Below are 17,805 nucleotides of genomic sequence, written 5' to 3'. Positions count from 1 at the left end.
GTATCTTAAATTGAAAGCCATGCAGATGTGTTTAATCATTCATAAAAGGAAAATATAATTAGGAGGTACATATTTGAAAATCATATGAAAATCTGAAAGAAAACAGCATAGGTAGATAATAGGAAATATGAAATTAAGCATAATAAGAATGAATTTCTAAAGAAAGAAAGCAACATTTACCAAAATAAATATTGATAATTACCTGTGAGTTATCAGCATGATAACACCAGAGACCAGTGTTGTGAAATCAAAGTATAAATCATGTTGGTTGGAACAATCATAGGTTTGTTCGCCAACTAGAAACTAAGAAAGCTATGCTTACTTGGTTATTTTCGGCAGCAGGAAGAGCAGTGGGTGGGGTTTGGACAAGATGGAGGTGGAATGGCGTGCATAATGAAGTAATGGGAACAGAGTGGCTTTTCAACTGTTAACACATTTCACTTGATGCTGTGTACATGTAAGTCTACACAGACAAGCACAATTCCCATTCCGATCATATCACCACTGCTGAACGGTTGCTAACATTTCATTGATACATTCTACTTTTACACCAAATCAGCCGGCTTGGAAAAATACAGCATCTGTCTCATTATGTAAACTGTATTGCAAGCCAGCAAGATACATAAATGCTTCATTAGTCAACTATTACTGATTATCACATTTCTTTGTATGACTTTTAAAGACATACATACCATGGGAATATTTATTTTGCAACACTATTATAAGGGATGCAGCTTTGGGCCTCCAGTATATCACTTGTACAGGGCTAAAACCTTATTTTAGCAGTACTTGTTTATTTCATAAATAGCTACATTTACAATTAGATTTTGAGGGTATTTAAAGGTACATGTATTGGTTAAAAGTCTTTTATACTTGTTTAAAATGGTTAAAATTGTGGATATTCTTTGCAACCTATTTTCAAATATAAGTAACTCTTGGTTGTTACAAATAAATATACAAGTATCAAGCAACAAAAAGTTATAAATGCATCTGACAACAGCAAAACCTGGATTGAAAATGTTTTAAATAAAGACAGGAAAACACATGTTGTTTGGGCTATACAACCAACTCCATAATAGATCTAGTCTTTGAGATGTGTTAGTTGAAATTCAGGTTGACGGACCTACGACTGACAAGAAACACACAACAGACATGGATCCCTACCCCCTTTTCATTAGGAATTCTCAGATGTAACGGCACCATATGGTAAATCAATACAGTAACAATGTCTTGGCTTCAGGGAACCATACCGCCAGAGGGTAGTGATGATTCAATGCAAGGGAATGATCGAGCAATTGGTGGAAAATGCAAACAAGTCCAATACCATAGGAACTGTAGTGATTGTAGGGAAAACGTGTAGACAGCATAAAACTTTGCAGAATATATGACTGCATTTGAAGCACACCAACTGCAACAAAAAAAAAAGCCTTTTGGGACAACCGTTTGGTGAGAACCTGGATTGAGAACTGCCAGAAAGGAGTGAGGATGATTCCAACTAGATGCAAACGATACTCGAGGTTACATCTATCAATATCACATTACAGACCCTGCAAGTTTCACTGATGACTGCTTGTGAAGAAAAATTCCATGTCAGTTTTGAAAGCGCTTTGCATGTCACAGAATTTGTTAAATTAATGAACCAACATCAAAATAATCACTGCCATTTCTTCCTTGGGATGTCCAAATTTCAAAAACAACAGAATTACAGCAAAAGAGTAAAACATACTTATATTGCACTTTTCCAAAGTTAAAACTTTGCACAGCATAAAATTATATCAAAATAAAACTCATTAAATAATCTTTCAAACTTTTCAAAATCAGAAAGATTTTATTTGCTGCAGATGTGCTGACCCGATATTTAAAAATAGCATTTTGAAAAATAATAAAAATATCATTTCAATTGTGTTGAACAGTGGTTAACTCAAAATGCTTCATTTTATACAAAAAACTCATTTTTTGCAGACCTTAAAAACAGAAAGTGATATTTAGCTGCTTTCAAAGAATCCTGAAATACATCACAAATTATCATGGTTTGCAGGTGGTAATGCTGCCACACATGGCTTGTCTGGTTTTTTTCTCCGAGTACATACAACTGACTAAATGGAGAGATGCCACAAGATACGATTAATACCTGCTGTTTCCTTGATCTCATAAGGCTGGAGGTTGATCTGTCTCTACAATCTTTTTATACCTGCAGAGCCTGCAGGGATCTTAGCTCACTGACTGAATTATCCTGAGCCGTGTTTCCCATTTGACTTTTTCTCTGTGCTTTTGCGGAACTTACCGTGACGGCATGTAACCATTTCTTTGTGTAAATCATTTATGCATTCCCACTTGGACTTAACAGTAACAGAACATTAGTTTACTGTGCAAGGTTGGTCTATGTGGCACGAAACTGACGTCCTAAGCATATCTTCATATGCTACCATGCTGCTTGAATGGTTACGTTACGCACTAGAAATATCCTCAATTTTCCACCGTTACCACAACTGATTTGACTGTCATGAAACCTGGTCACATTTCTCCTCATTTCAATTAAATTGGTCAAAATACTTGTGAAGCAAAAGAAACACTGCCTTGATGGAAATGTGCATAACGCCGCACCGTGAAAATAGTGATGTGTGTACAATCGTATCAAATGGGTCAGGGAACCGTTTTTCAAACGAGATATTCTACAATGTACCCGTGTGGAAGTTTTATAGTGTGGTGCTGTTCCCAATGGAACAACTGGAACCCTGTAAATCAACCCCTTCTCTGTGGAGAGATTCCACGACCAGACTAAGTGGTTCCCGTGAGCAAGATGTAAAACCAATAGGGACGTCAGTTCTCCAGGAATTCTGACTGGACTTGAATTTTGTAATTCTTTCACTCAGTCCAATGGAACAATGGATTTGTCAGGATTCGATAGATATCGGAAATAATATTCTTTCCATTACATTGAACATTTTCTCAGTTTGACTGAGTATTATTTTCGCAAACAGCACTCGAATAATTTAAGCATTACAATTTTTGAGCATTCAACTTTGTACGTTACAAATTCTGACGCACACTGCCGCCAACTAAATCTAACACGCATACACACATTCTTGTCCTGTGGTAATACGCAAACCACACACATTGTGGGGACCAAATATTACTGCGATTGAAGTCCGTACAATCTGCTCCACATTATCTTACACAAAGAAAACTTTCCCACAATGTCATGCCGACCAGGGCACACATTCACACACATAGACTTTTTGCTATAGCATAGGGCCGGGTTTACGGAAACCTTTCAAAGAAGAGAGGTTTCCGGCCAGCACGGACATGGGACTAGTGACCCCTTGGGTCGTGGCTTGAGTCCCCAGACCCTCCTTTGAGGTCTCTCCTCCTCCTGTCTGTCCTCTAATGGGAAGCACGGAGGGTCTAGATGCGCTGAGCAACGAGGCTAGTCCAACTCCTGCCGTCTGTGACTGAGATGTGTCTGTTGATCTGGAGTTACTAGAAACAGTCAATGCACTGCCTGCACTGTATGAAGAATGCTGCTTGGGGTGACTAGAAACAGCTGAAACACTGGCTGCACCGTGTAAACCCTGCTGCTTGGGGTGACTAGATACAGTCTCGGTGGAGCTGAGTGCACCGAGCAAGCCGATCCCATGGGAACCCTGTGGCTTAGTGCATTCTAGGACTTCGGAATGACCACCCCGGCTACCGAATGCACTCGATGATTTGGAGGAACTAAACACATTTGAAGTGGAGCTTGAGCTAGCTGGGCCCAACTGGATAGTGTTAAACCCTGGCACACTGCGAGTTGTAGAAACAGTTCCAGTGAAGGTCATCTGAAAGGGGAGATTAGAAACAGTTGGGGTGGGTCCCGGTGTGGTTGTGGCAAACCCAAGCTCAATTCCCGAGTCGTCTGATGAGAAGAGTTTCTTGGGGACCTTTGAGTCAACAGTAAGACCACTGTTTCGATGGACTGTTCCAGCATGCGAGCCGTATGCCCCTGGGGGGCTGTAGCCTCCTACGGCTCCTTCTAGACCCATACAAAAGCCCTCCGTGGATAGTGCTGAAGATGCGGGTGCTGAAGATCGGGGTGTTCGTACCGGGCTCATCACGACGTCTCTGGTGCGCACGCTCGGAGCGACGGGCTGGCGCTGAAGAGTCCGAGCTCGACGCTCAGAGGTCTCCTTCTCTGCCCGGATCTTACGCACCTTCTCCATGAGCCGGGTTTTGGTCTCTGCGTCCAGCGAGTCTGTGATGTTCTTGGAGCGCACCGGCACAGCAAAGCGGGAGAAGATGCGGCTGGAGATGCGGTGCATGCGCTGCGGTTCCTCTACATCTGACGAGGTTTCTCTTGCAGCCTCCGATGCACTCTTGAGCGGGGCCTGCGTGGGGGCGCCAAACATGTTCAGCCCTGCATTGACGCCGGCCGGGTTGATGGCAGCCGCTTCCACTTTCGTCAGGACTTTGGGCTCAGCCGTCTGATCAACATCCCGCTCCTTTAAGACCTGAGCCAGGCCCAAGGATGTGCTGAAGGTCCTAGCAGCGACAGGCTTAGTGGGTTTGCTGATGTGTTCTGTGTTGGCCATCCTCGGACCCTTGTCACTGTGTAAACAAAACATAAGAGGGATAATAAACTGAAATTAAACAAACTGGACCAAGGAATTTTGAATTTGAACTTCTGAAGAGCAACCTAAGTTTTTTTAGTCACTTGCAGACTGGTTTAAAATCAAACTTTCTCCCTCTTAAAGTAATGTGCATTTACTTGAATCAGTGATACAGTTAATGTAAATGAAGCACACACTTCAAATATAAAACATCTATGTCGACACAGTGTTCTTGAGACAGACTTAAGTCACAATGAATGATGTGCAAATTAATTGTAATGACTGAATGATTGTAGAAACTGATAACTGAAAAAAAGGGTAAGCTTTGAAAATAAAGAGTGAATTTGTTGAAATTTGGAACAATTAAAGCTGCAAATTTGTAAAAGTTGAGGTCACATAATGTTCAAACTCCGAATCCAATCTTTAACAAAAACAAGAATTTCAAGAGGAACAAACACAGACAACAACTGGTGATAGGCTCAAAACCATCAACCCTTAAGACAGGCTCCAGGGAAGATTCTTACCTGGAAGTAAGCACCGTGTTATCAAGCAAACCGATGGTGCTCGTGGTATAGGTGTAGGTACTAGACGTACTGACAAAACATTTGCTAGGAACGCAAGTGTGCTCTGTATGTTACATTGGCAGAAAAACAGACGTAAACGAGCGATGAAAACACCTCAATTCAATAGCCCTGTGTACTGATAATGCATCACTGTGTTTACTGCAGCACATTGGTGGGATAGAAGGGGAGTCATATGTCACGAGCGAGAGAAATAGCACACATATAAATTACATTTGATCACCAGAAAGTGAAAGGCGCAAATCTTACCATTTCTAGTTGTCAAGGATAAGATTCAAAATGATGGTTACAAAACAACTGCCTTTTTAAACGAAATAATCATATTCGTATGCTTATGATAGCAGTGTACACACCGCTGACCCACATTCTTTCCCGCCGGTGCTCTCCGGTATTAAACACTGTGATGCATGCAGGGCTAATCTCTCCTTTGAATAGCCTTGGAATTCAAGACTGATTTGGAAACATGTATAACTGTAAGGTAAGAGAATTAACTATATGTAACTAAACTTCATTAGTTCAGTTGGCAAAAGGAAAATAAATGAACGTATTACAAAGATTAATCAATACTCTTCAATCTGTTTTCAACACACTGCACAGCCAGTGAAATCCTAACTAGTTTTTGCCATAGGATACATGAACACATCCTTGCAGTATGCATACACAGGGACGGCCGATGGATTCAACAGCCACACATGCTAAAGAGTCACTGGCAGCGGACATGTCTACACACTAATCCTCCATTTGTTTTGTACACACAAGGCCCAAGGAGTCTGGGGAAGCAGACTGTGTACCTGGTCAATCTACACTGCCTACTATTTGCCTGTTTCTTTCAGACAGATCTGAATCGCTATCAGTGATCCCAACGCCGGTTCCCTCCATCCATTAGGTGGGTTCTTGTGTCAGTGAATCCAACAAGACAAGGGAAGGGGACAGAAGTCACAGCCCAAAGTGATTCCTTACCGATGACTCGTCCATCATCCTCCACATCGTCCATGGAGTAGATGGTCCCGTCTCTCTCCAGCTCCCTGAAGCCCTTGACCATGACGCCCGGCCTGACGTCCAGCATGCTGGCCATGTGAGGCTGAGCAAGACGCTGCCAGTGGTATAACGTCAAGGAACCTGCATTCAAACACATCCAAAAATGCACACTAAATGAAAGGTCAAGAAAAACCAGCCGCTGTTGTAACTCTGTCTCAAATAATGCAATTATATTGACACAGAAAGATTATGTGACCAGGCAATAAAAATGCATATTACCCTCATCCTTGTGCATATCACATTGTGATATCATAAATCCCAGTTCCGCAGTCCAAACCATTATGTAGGGATCACTAACCAGACTAATTGCATTCACTGGTACCTTTGTCACAAAAGTTGATAATAGTAAACTCTAGTGGGACCAGCAAACTGGCACACAATATGATCGGCCTTTGAACAGCTGCAATTTTTGTCAATGATTGAAGTTCGTTTGAAATTTGTTTCTTCCTGTAAGTTCCTCAAAATGATGTCTGCTGAGCTGGAAGAGACATGCTGATTCTCCTCCAAAAATGGGCTTTTGAGCAAGGCATACATGAATGAATAGGTTGGTGCCACACCTTCCATGGGCTTGACAATCTGCAGCTTCTCCGGCATGTACGACCGGAAGCCATGCCCACTCATGGACGGCAATCCTCCAAAGCTGTCCATGGACCAGATGCTCCCTGGGCTGGGGCAGGTCGGGGTCTGGGAGCCCCCTGTGCCCCCTGGCTCTGACCCCTGAAGGAGGCGGAGCTTCTCCTCCTCTGCGTACTTGTCCTCTGCCTCCTGGTTCTGCTTGCGCAGGTTGAGACGGCGGAGGGCCGTTTCTAGGTCGTTGGAGCCAGGGATGCCTGTCCGGCCCAAGTGATGCACAGAGCTGTGTGATGTAAGACATATGACAGATGAAGATAACTGTGGATAGGCTAAGAGCCTCTGCTGGTGTTGTGAAAGGAACTAACGCGGGCACTATGTACATGACACATGATACTTTAACAAATGATGTTACACTTCCTTAATACTGACTGTGAACAAGAATCCATTTACACACATGATAATTGACAGTGCCTACTAAGCCTATTGGATAATCTGGCCCTGCTCTTACATCTGAAAGGTTTGTCTCAGTTGCAACCGCACTGTGTTGCCATCCAGACACCAGACTACTCACCCAGAAACCTTACTGCTCACACAGACGCTCGACTACTCACTCAAGCCCCACACTTGTCACCCAGGTACCACACTACTCACCCAGACACCAAATTACTCAGATACTTGACCTCCTACCAAGGCCAGGGACTACTCACCCAGATGGGCTGTTGTTTGACTCATTATCCCCCTCGTACTGCTCACTCAAAGGTGCCTCACTCAGCTGAGATCCTGCCATGGATATGACCGAGCTTCCTGGGGAGGTACGACGACTGCTGTAGATGTCCTCACTGTAGTCTGATGGCGCTCGGCTACTGGAGGCTCGGTTTAGATCCCTCACGGTCCGCAAGATGTTCCTGTTCTGTTCCCTGGATAGAGAAGAGTTCAACAAAACAATGTTAACAATGATCCATAAATTGCGGGAAGAATAATGGTTCTTAGGGGCAAAGCAATCATCAACAGTGAACTGATAAACCATCGACGGAGGAAGGGGGGGTCAATTCTGAGTTATTTTCAAGCAAATTGGTAATATTCACCCGCTTTCCTTCACTCTGTTTATTTTGCTTTTGCTAACTTCCCTCCCCTTTTCCTTTTCAAGATGTTTTTTTAATGGGGGGAGCCGCTGCAGCCTCTCCTGGTCCCCTCATAACGTCCATCTATGATTAACTTGGACATGTGGGTTGAATAGTCAGATCAGTGTTTGCTGTACCTTTTATTGCCTCGTCGGTTGAGTTTAGGATTGCCTCCTGCTAGCTCTTGCTCCACAGTGTTGACAAGCTCAGCTGCCAGAGAATCCTGCAAGAAATCATACAGGAAAAACACACACAAACCTTTCGTTTGCCAATGATTCTACTCATCAATCTTTACCTTGTGTTTGGTAAAATACCCCCTTGGCCACATGTATGGTATGTGCCTCATGCACAGCACTAAGATTTCCTCATATGGAAAGAGGTGTAGGCATTGTAAACTGTGCAAAATGGTGCAGAACGCAGAAACGCTAGTGTAAAGTGAAATTATACATATCTGGTGAGCAATAAGTTTTGCATGAGAGATCCCCGTTGTTCTTAATACCCAGACTCTGTGCATGCAAACTGGTCAGTTCATGCAGTCTCTATACTGACACAGCGACTGTGCACTTACCGGTGGGAAGATTGGTAACGGGTTTACGTTGTATTGCGGCAGGTTGCTCTTTGGTAAGGAACGCCTATGAATCTCCTTGGCCTCTAACCTGGCCTCATTCAACATGGTGAAGTACTCGTCTGCCTTGTCTCGGGCTTCTTGTAACTGGAGGAAGAAAGAAAGATTTGATGGAACAGTTACATCCAATCAAATCTGTCACAAAATCCCTTCAAGAAAATTGTGGTTTTTGGATACTATCACATGCATATGACCTGACTGATTGCATCTATTTTTACCCCTCAGCTAAGTGGAGAATCAAATCATCTTTGAAAGTACCTCTTTAGTGAGAGACTGCTGAGCCTCCCTAGCTGCTTGATATTGGTGCTGTAGCTCCTCATTCTCAATAGAGAGCTGCCAAAGGAAAGGATAAGATTACAACATGAATGTAACAATTAAAAAGTGTGGGGTATTAGAATGTGGAAAAGTCTGCTTTTCCCAGTTACACAAAGAGCAATCTTGTCAAAACAAGTAAATTCTGATTAGGAAGTACATGTATCTCAAATTTTGTTTTAAACACTACACCAAGAACCCACAGTCCTGCTGTGTGAAGCCTAAGAAAGACATGGGCCAGTGTGGGCCTGTTTGTTGACATGTCCGTGCACACTCTCATATGCTTGAAAGAGAATTTTTCTCGAGAGAGATGTATTATATCTTGTTCTAATGGGGGCATTCTGTAAGAAAAGAGAACATTGTGCCACACACACTAATGCCAGATAACACAACTGTGACCATCCATACATCTCCATGGTAAACACATCAATGATACAGGCCAGTTCCATATTCCAACAGTTGATGCACAAAAAAGCAAGTCACATCTCACTCAAGAATATCAATAAACACATGCAAAGCTATTTGTCTGGGCAAACATTCACCAGCCTGCCGTCAGTAAAAATCTTTCAGTATTACATGTATTTGTTGGGCCAGACATTGGCCTATAATCCAACATTATCACTACAGGCTTTATCTTTCTTCAAGTCCCCGAAATGACGATGTTGGCTATTTTCTGTTGCATTCATTTTCAAGAGATAGTGTTGTTTGTAATGCAGGGATGAAATTGGCACCTGCTGGGTTACATATTAACCACTCTGCGAACAGGATATGTAAATATGATCTAGCTATCTTGCATACACAACCATAGTTGGCAGGTTGAAATGTCAAGCTGCCTGGACTCACCAACTGATGTTTAAACACAGTTATCCCCAGGTTGTTTTGTATATATGTACGTACACATTAAGTCTGGGAAGTCAGTGTACTGAACACGAACTTGGCCACTGTGCACAGCCTTTTGTGGTAGTGTATATCGTTCCATGGGCGTGCACCAGTGTGTTGAAAATTATGGGGTGCAGTGAAAAATATCTACCAAAGCTACTCAAATAACCCTAACAAACCACTACTTGTGATGTTTGGCTGTATCCAAATTTTGGCCAAAAGCAATACCACAAGCAAGTGGTTCGTAATTTAGAGAACACGAGCCCTGGACTGACCTTTTTGACCTTCTGCTGCAGTTCCACCACCTGGGCCAGCAAGTTTGTAATCTCTTCCTTCTGTTGGTACGTCTCCTCTAACCTACGGCTCAACTCATCTGCTAATACCCCCTCTCGGCCCTGGGCCTCACCTGGAAACATAGAGATGACCAAAGAAAGAGAAGCATTGATGTCTGTGATGATACTGCTGCTCTGACGAGGATGATGACAGAAGCCTCATCACCCCATGCTCATTGAGGGTAGTTACTGCCCTCTGACATGCCCCAACTTTACAACTAAGGCCCCCATGCATATCAAAAATGGGCAAATCATAATAGAGTGTGCTACGTAGAGGTTGACATGGAGGGGCCATTTCTTACAGTTCATTGTGGGCAATGGACAACAAATTTTATTTGCCGGATGCATGCCGGGACTTTGAATTCTTCCCAATATTTGCTGCTGTAGAAGGTTCAGAAGTGTATTTCGAGTATCAGTTTGCGTTAATCAAGATGGTGTTTTTGTAAGGCAGCAAAATTCTGTTCCCATATTTCATAACTCAGAATACTTCACAGATATCCACAAATGCCACATTTTTGTCAACCGCAAACTTCGAAAAAAAAAGGAGTTTGCATGGCAACCTGTTGGTGGTGCACTCTACTATGATGCTACATTCCATGTTAGAATCTCAATTAGTAGATCTGATCCAGACAAACAGCACTTGACATTTCCAAGGGAATGATTGGCCATGTACAAAAAAAGCTGAAAACAGCAAACATAAAGCTGAAATGAAAAATTTCCAATAATTTTGTTCAGAGCAGGTGTACGCAAAAGCTGGAATTCAGAGTAAAAAGCTGAATAAAAAAGCTGAAATGAGCTAAAATGCTGAATTCTGTACACCCATGCATTTCACTTGAAATTCGACAGTTACAGTGTAGTTATGGTCTCCAAACATGTAAAATAAAGTTCAGTTATAGAGGCACAGATTGTAATGTATAGAGCTCACAGTGTCTTAGGACACGGTCATAAAGAAGATTTGGAAGAGAAGGGTCCAAAAGAAGCCCGCCTTATGGATTCACGAAAGAGTCATATTTGGCACTTTGGAGGGGGCACTAATTGGAGGAGGGGGTGTAACTGACCGAGCTGCTTGAAGGCATCTTGGACCAGCTGAGCCTCTTTCTCCTCAATGCTGACCGTCTTGGTCTTCATCTCGGCCGTCTCCATCCTGAGCTGGAAGTTCTCTTCCTCCAAGACACGCACCTTCTTCTGAAGCGCCTCCACATTGATGAACTTGGACTGGAGGGCGTGGCCTCTGTCATGGCTGAACATGAGAAAGTAAGAATTGGACACATGCAAAACCTGTTATTTAAACTTGTCATATGTTTAGAAAAAACTGACTACAGTAGGATTTGGATGGCACCCTTGGCTGACGCACAATGTGCTTGCCTCTATCATGACAGTGGTCTGGGTTGGATGCCTGGCCTGGGCCACATGAGAGTGGAGCTGCTTGCTGGTTCTCTCCCATGCCAAGACACCTTCGGCTTGACCATGTTGCAATTAAGTGTCTTGACTGTACAGCACACGAATGTATGGAATTTGCAATCAACAACTGAAAACATGTATGAATATTTTGATTCTATCACAAGAACCGACCAGCTCAATGTTGGTTGTCTCAGAGTTTATCAATTTTTGATGTCGCCGATTAAGGTGTGCAGGCAACACACTGATTGCAACAGAAGCGTTACTCATGTCACCTAATCAGGTTAATGAAAAAAAGCACGATTCAAAATCAGGTGATGGCATCATGTGACCGATTATCAAGCGACTGATTGTAAAGTTAATCAGAGTCATACAAGCAAAATGTTGCGGTTTACAGCAACGATATCAAACTCTGTAGCAGGCATGTGGTGGTCTGGTGAACCAGCCATATTGGAAAGTGTGAAGTGTGTGAAGCAAGCCAGTAAATCGACCAGTCCTCAAACTAGACAACCGACCTACCTCTGGGCTGTGTCTTCCTCTGAGTCGCTATAGCTGACCTCGTTGGTGTAGATCCTGAGTAGCTGCTCCTTGAGTTTAATATCATGCTTCAGTTGTGTATTCTGTAAACCACACAAAAAATCACATGCAAATACAAGACAAATGCTAGCAAATCACACGCCCCAAGCAAGGGGTAAGAACAGTTCTAATTCAACGTAAAGTTCTGATCCGTTCGCTCCATTGATCAGATGTACACTCCTTACAAGTCACTTTTGGTAGTTTAAACTGCATGGTTCTCTGAGAGTTCTAGAACTACATCTGTAGGATTACTTATATAGGCTAAGCAAAGGCCTGAGACTCAGGATTAAAATGATGATCTCAATGTAAGGCAAGACACTATACAGCAAGAAAAAAGAAAGAGAAAATGCCATGGTGCACATTTTTCTGCAGCATTATTCCTTTAATAAGCAAATTCAGTATTCCAACAGCGCATGCCCAAAATGAACTGTGTGTAAGGTCATTTGGAAACTGCAAGGTCTGCCCTAAACGCTGACTTGCACACAGCCATTGCTCTTAATTCACCATGCCTGTTTTAAAATTGAACTGGCTCATTCCGGTGGTCTTGAACGAAAACAAAACTGAAAATTGACTGCTTTACAAGGGAAAGCGATATGTGCATGCATTATATTATAAATGGCATCGGGCTGCAATCCAATTTCATCAGTCTGAAGAAACAGTTGTGAATTCAGAGTTCTAGTACCTCGTCTGCAGCGAGGGTGAACTGCTCCTCAATGGCATCAATGCGCTTCTCAAGCTGCTTGTTTTGTTCTAGGAGAGACTGCCCAATCTTGGCTGCAAGCTCCAAGTCTTTCTCTTTCTGTCAGAGGAAGCATACCACATGTCAAATGCTAGCAAATCAGCACTCTCCTACAAACATGGATCCATCGCTTTTAATTTTGAACATATTTTGCAAAGGAGAATTCAACTGAGCGTACACGTGTACATGTACAGGTACATGCATAGTACACACTGTACATATATTTTTTGTAATGTGTGCAATAACTTTGAGTACAAAACTTACATTTTGTGTTTTGCATTTGTACTGAAAAACACACACACAAATACAAAGTACTGACGATAATCGTATACCCTACCCTTCCATTCTCTGTTTACGGTATCCGCAGCAGAAAAGTAAGTACTGACCCTCTTTTCTTATTATAAACCAATCAAAGTGTTATATTTTTACATCGACACTAACATGCATCAGTTGTAATGTCGATACAAACAGATGTACCCCTTACATTAGTTAATGCTGTGCTTATATATACGAAGTAAAATCCATTAAGCATGAATATGGATTGTCAACAAGGGCCAACAATTAAGTACAAACAAAGGCATATTAATGCACAGGCACATGTATGCACAAACATTCGCACATACGTACCTGCATAAATTATCCAGGCCGACCTTGTCTAAGCTTAATAGCAGCAAAATAAACCTCTATTCCCTCATTTTTTAAAGTTAGGCAGACCATTTTAACATTAAACACAAATAGCCCAAAAAAAGACATGATGTAAAACTCATGTACATGTACCTCTTCCAGAAGGCGGGTCACTGCATCAATGTCATTGTATGTCTTGGTCATCTGGACAACACGGTCACCACAAAGGGCTGGAAGGAAAACAAGAGAGAAAAAAAAGGAAATACTGGTAAGTATGCACAGCAGTTGTGATGTACCTAGACAAATCCAGTGATGTTTTACTGGACATTCTCCATGGTCCCCTTTATTAATGATGAGAGCACTGTGTTGGATTGTTGTATGCAGTGACTGTGTCGGAATAGTGGCTCCTGGACAACAGTTATCACATAGATAACCGCCATTGGCGGGGGCCACTGCAAGTCATTGCAAATTGCTGGGGATGATGACCCAAACCCTCTCATACATGTATAGGGTATCTTTCAATATCCAAGATTTGGAAAATTAGACAGGAAGGTAGAGCCAAGCCATGCTTACTTTACAGTCATTTGCAAAAGTTTAAGACCACCTGGAATTATTGGTATTTCTGTCACTGGGCCTGCATTACATTGTCTCATTGAATGATTACTTAACATGTTTTTACAGTGGTGCATAAACATCAGTGTAGTGCTATATGCCCATTTTTTGCAAAAGCAGGTCTTGTATGACATTTTGTTTGTAAGGCAGCTTGGGAAAAAAGCCAGTCTAAGTAATCAGAAACAAAGGAAGGAATATTAACTGAATATTTGACTGTTAACATTTCAAATCATGGAAATGTACTCAAATAGCTGTTTAACCAAGATACTAAGATTACACATTGAAAATAAACATACGCTGCAATGAATGATTGGTTTAAGTTCGGTTTTTCTTTAGATTAACCCTAACTCTCTAGGGTGTATGTAAAATCATATTGAAATTGGAGGATTTAGGACTGTTAGGGGTTAATGTATTATGTATGGGTGGTCTTAAACTTTTGCAAATGACTGTCCATGGGGCCATATGTAAGAGCTCTCTGAAGGTTTAAGAGCAAAGCTGTACAGAAATGACAATTGTATCACATTTACAAGGAGCACAATCAATACAAGTACTGTATTATTATTATTTCCCCACAACATCTGAACATTCCCCACACCATCTCAATTCCCTGGGGAATATGTACATGTACATCCTGGCTCATATCCTGGAAAATGTGAATGGACCTCATGACCAATGATCCATTCCTGGGGTTGCCCTGGAAACCAGGGTTAATTTTTAAGGAGGCAAAGCAATTGTGTACAGTTTGCACTCCAGCTTAGGTGTGTGTACATGTATGTGTACTGCACGGAACATGTATTATTTGGCCTTGTGTCTTTCCATTTGGTGTCATAACACACAAGTGCATGTACATGTACATGTATGCACCGGTACTTGACATGGTGTACAATCCAACAGTAACATGCCCACAGAAGGAGCACAGAATATGGGCAAAACACTGTCAATAGCTTGAAACTGAAACTCCCCTCCTATTTCAGTCACTACTTTCATAAATAATACATGTACCGGACATGAACATGTGCATGGCTCAACTACTATTAAAATTCACACATGTTTACAATACGCGAGGTCAATACTTTGTTTTCATGTAGTTAAGAAAACTCAGTGAAAAGACTCATTTTTCTCGCACAGTGAACACTCTTTTTAAGCTGGATTTTTGTCTTTGCATTCCTTGGATTTCCCTCTTCCTTTTGCAATGGATAACCATAATCCCAAAATGCCGCTGAAACTGTTTTCCAGAAAGGGGGTAACCTTGTGTGGACCCGCTTGGTCCAAACGAGGCTCCACAGCCTGCAGTACCTGTATGCAGACCTCTCTAGGTCCTTACTAGATAAAGTCGGCACACAGGTACATGGTACACTGAGTGCTACGGTAACCAGTTCATCTGACAATGAATCAATATGGGCGGAGTCCTTTGTTTGCTCCTCTGATGAAGAGTGATTCATCAGGTGGAGTGGTGAAATTTCCAGGGTTGAATGAGTGAAATAGACAAGCATTTTTTACACACTACATACATGTACATGTACTGTACATGTATGATTATGAAGTAAATTTGTGTAAGCTCCAATGTGATTTCTGATTTTGATGAAAATTACTTTTTGCTTTTACGTGCACTTGTCTGTCCGTATTTAAATCATTTCATATGACATCCTGGCATGTGCGCATATCATATTACATGTGTATAAATAACAGAGCAACATAAATAAAAGTAAAGAAATTAATAATTGTAAATATGGTAAAGTTAATTGAGTTCACATTCTGAATTTATTCCATAATTTCAGCTCTACAGAGATGTATCAAGTACTTTGGATTGTAATAGATGCCGATTTCATTGGATGTAAATGCTAGTTCACAGAAATAAATATCTTGTACTACTACAAATTAAAAAATTATGCTAATTGTTCAATTCTGCACATTTCCCCAAAGCAGCCACGTATAAAAAAGGGAAGGGTAACTTTAAATTACAGAAGTGGTTAAGGCTGTGCATATTATTTGGTTACTCTATTAACTAGATCAACGTGTTGATTATTGGGTAATGTTTTTCCATCCAATTAACCATAACTCTCTAGGGTATGTGCAAAATCATATTAAAATTAGAGGATTCAGGACTGTTAGGATTAATATAGAACTGCTTTGAGAGAATAACTGTTTCCTTTCTGAAGGCAAAATGATCTCAAATATTCCACTTTTTTAGAAAGGTATACATAAATGACACACAGTATATTGTAAGGACCCTATTTCCCTTTGAGAATCTCATGACAATTTCTTCCTTATTTGTTACAATTTTTAAACCCTAAATGAAAATTAGTGTGTGAAAAACAAAAGCCAAAAATGGCTCATCAACTACTTCAAACTGTAATCAAAAAGGGATCAATGAATCCATGAAACTCAATCACGGCAAACTTGCAGGCCAAGGATTGGCGCAAGGGAAACCAAAACTGTAAATACGGTAATTTTTCGGTCCAGTCTGCCTATTGATCAGTCTAATTGTATGCAAATCACAATAGACCATTATCAAGTCCTGAATAGCCCCTGAGGCCACAGGCCTGCATATACACGTGTACGATGCATTCCCACTACCACTTACTCACGTTATTGAGTTTCAGGTGCTCTCAAAAACACTATGACCCTGTATTTCTATGCAAAAGCGTGTTGTGCAAAGTGCCTAAATGCTTTATTAGTGAGGTATTGTTGCCTTTAAACTCTTTTTTTTACGGGGGGGAGGACATTTCGATTGTACAAATGATAGTACATGTGTGTGTACGCACGCTGCCAATTCCAAATGCAATACATCAACATGTGCATTACAACTAACAAATGCTTGGGGGTTGGAATAAATAAAACGAACTAGACAGAGATTTCAAATTTCTGCCGTATGGCCAAAAGATAATGCGTTGTGTATACATGGAAGATGTTCTCATATGGAATGTTCAGCTACATGTACATGTTTATTGTTTCATGTTTATTTAAATACATTCAAACTTTGTAGCTAAACTCAAAGGCTGAATTACATTTGAATTTACAAAATAAAAATTACATAAAAACATACATCAATATAATTATGGTATTACAACATGACTATAAATTACATCAAATACGTGAAATGTATCACATGATTTAAATATTATTTCATTTAACTGCACAATTACAAAGAAGACATAGACATGGGAAAAATAAATTGTACACACGCATTATTGGTAGACTACAGACTCTACATGACATTTACAATGAACACAAAAAAACTCCCACAAAAACACTCAAGGACAAATCAAGAAGATTGACCTACCAGCCACACTGTGAATTTAAAAGGTTAATACAGTAGGGAATTGGACTGTTTTTAGTTGTTAATAACTACATACAAACCTTCTTGAAAACTCAAAATATCCTACTTTTCATTTATATTAAACCTACTTGGTTGGAATCTGATCTACATGTATAACCTCGGGGACATTGGAGCAAGAATAAAAGTCTTTAATTTACAGGCTCCCTAAATTTCAACATATTGTACTGAGGACATACATGTACATGTACATAAAGCAGAGATTATTAATACTAGTTTCAAATTATGAAATTTGACTACTCAGTGTTTCATCCCTGCAGGTGAAATTGCTATAAACGCATTGTAGAAATGATTGTACACGTACATTCATCCAAGTACATGTACATGTACGTGTATACCAGTATCCAAAGTTTACTGCTTTGACAGTGGTATTTTATTTTTAACAGTTTTTTTACAAAATTTCCCTTCTAAAACGTTCCAGTAATGGTGACTTCAAGTTGATGGCTTGTCACACAAGCAAAGCTCTCTGCAT

At 41.0% G+C, this 17,805-nt stretch overlaps 1 protein-coding gene across 8 annotated transcripts in view; it reads right to left on the bottom strand.

Moving 5' to 3' along the window:
- Positions 1 to 10: 10 nt before the first annotated feature.
- LOC110985248 (trafficking kinesin-binding protein 1-like) overlaps positions 11 to 17,805 on the bottom strand; it is a 49,377-nt gene continuing 31,582 nt past the window's right edge. For all 8 annotated transcript variants that reach the window (XM_022246153.2, XM_022246162.2, XM_022246185.2 and 5 more), the window contains 13 exons: positions 13,538 to 13,614; positions 12,704 to 12,820; positions 11,965 to 12,065; positions 11,106 to 11,287; positions 9,991 to 10,121; positions 8,783 to 8,857; positions 8,468 to 8,611; positions 8,037 to 8,122; positions 7,486 to 7,695; positions 6,763 to 7,061; positions 6,128 to 6,286; positions 5,111 to 5,213; positions 11 to 4,584 (listed from right to left, as the gene is read on the bottom strand). In XM_022246153.2, the coding sequence (XP_022101845.2) occupies positions 3,243 to 4,584; positions 5,111 to 5,213; positions 6,128 to 6,286; positions 6,763 to 7,061; positions 7,486 to 7,695; positions 8,037 to 8,122; positions 8,468 to 8,611; positions 8,783 to 8,857; positions 9,991 to 10,121; positions 11,106 to 11,287; positions 11,965 to 12,065; positions 12,704 to 12,820; positions 13,538 to 13,614 (3,026 nt within the window). In that variant the 3' untranslated portion in view covers positions 11 to 3,242. The remainder of the gene's footprint in view (positions 4,585 to 5,110; positions 5,214 to 6,127; positions 6,287 to 6,762; positions 7,062 to 7,485; positions 7,696 to 8,036; positions 8,123 to 8,467; positions 8,612 to 8,782; positions 8,858 to 9,990; positions 10,122 to 11,105; positions 11,288 to 11,964; positions 12,066 to 12,703; positions 12,821 to 13,537; positions 13,615 to 17,805) is intronic.

This window comes from Acanthaster planci, linkage group LG03 (assembly GCF_054643075.1).
Source record: "Acanthaster planci isolate LZ-2023a linkage group LG03, COTS_SCS, whole genome shotgun sequence".
Taxonomy (NCBI): domain Eukaryota; kingdom Metazoa; phylum Echinodermata; class Asteroidea; order Valvatida; family Acanthasteridae; genus Acanthaster; species Acanthaster planci.
The sequence above is the reverse complement of the archived record's forward strand: the minus strand, read 5'-3'. Positions and strand labels throughout refer to the sequence as shown.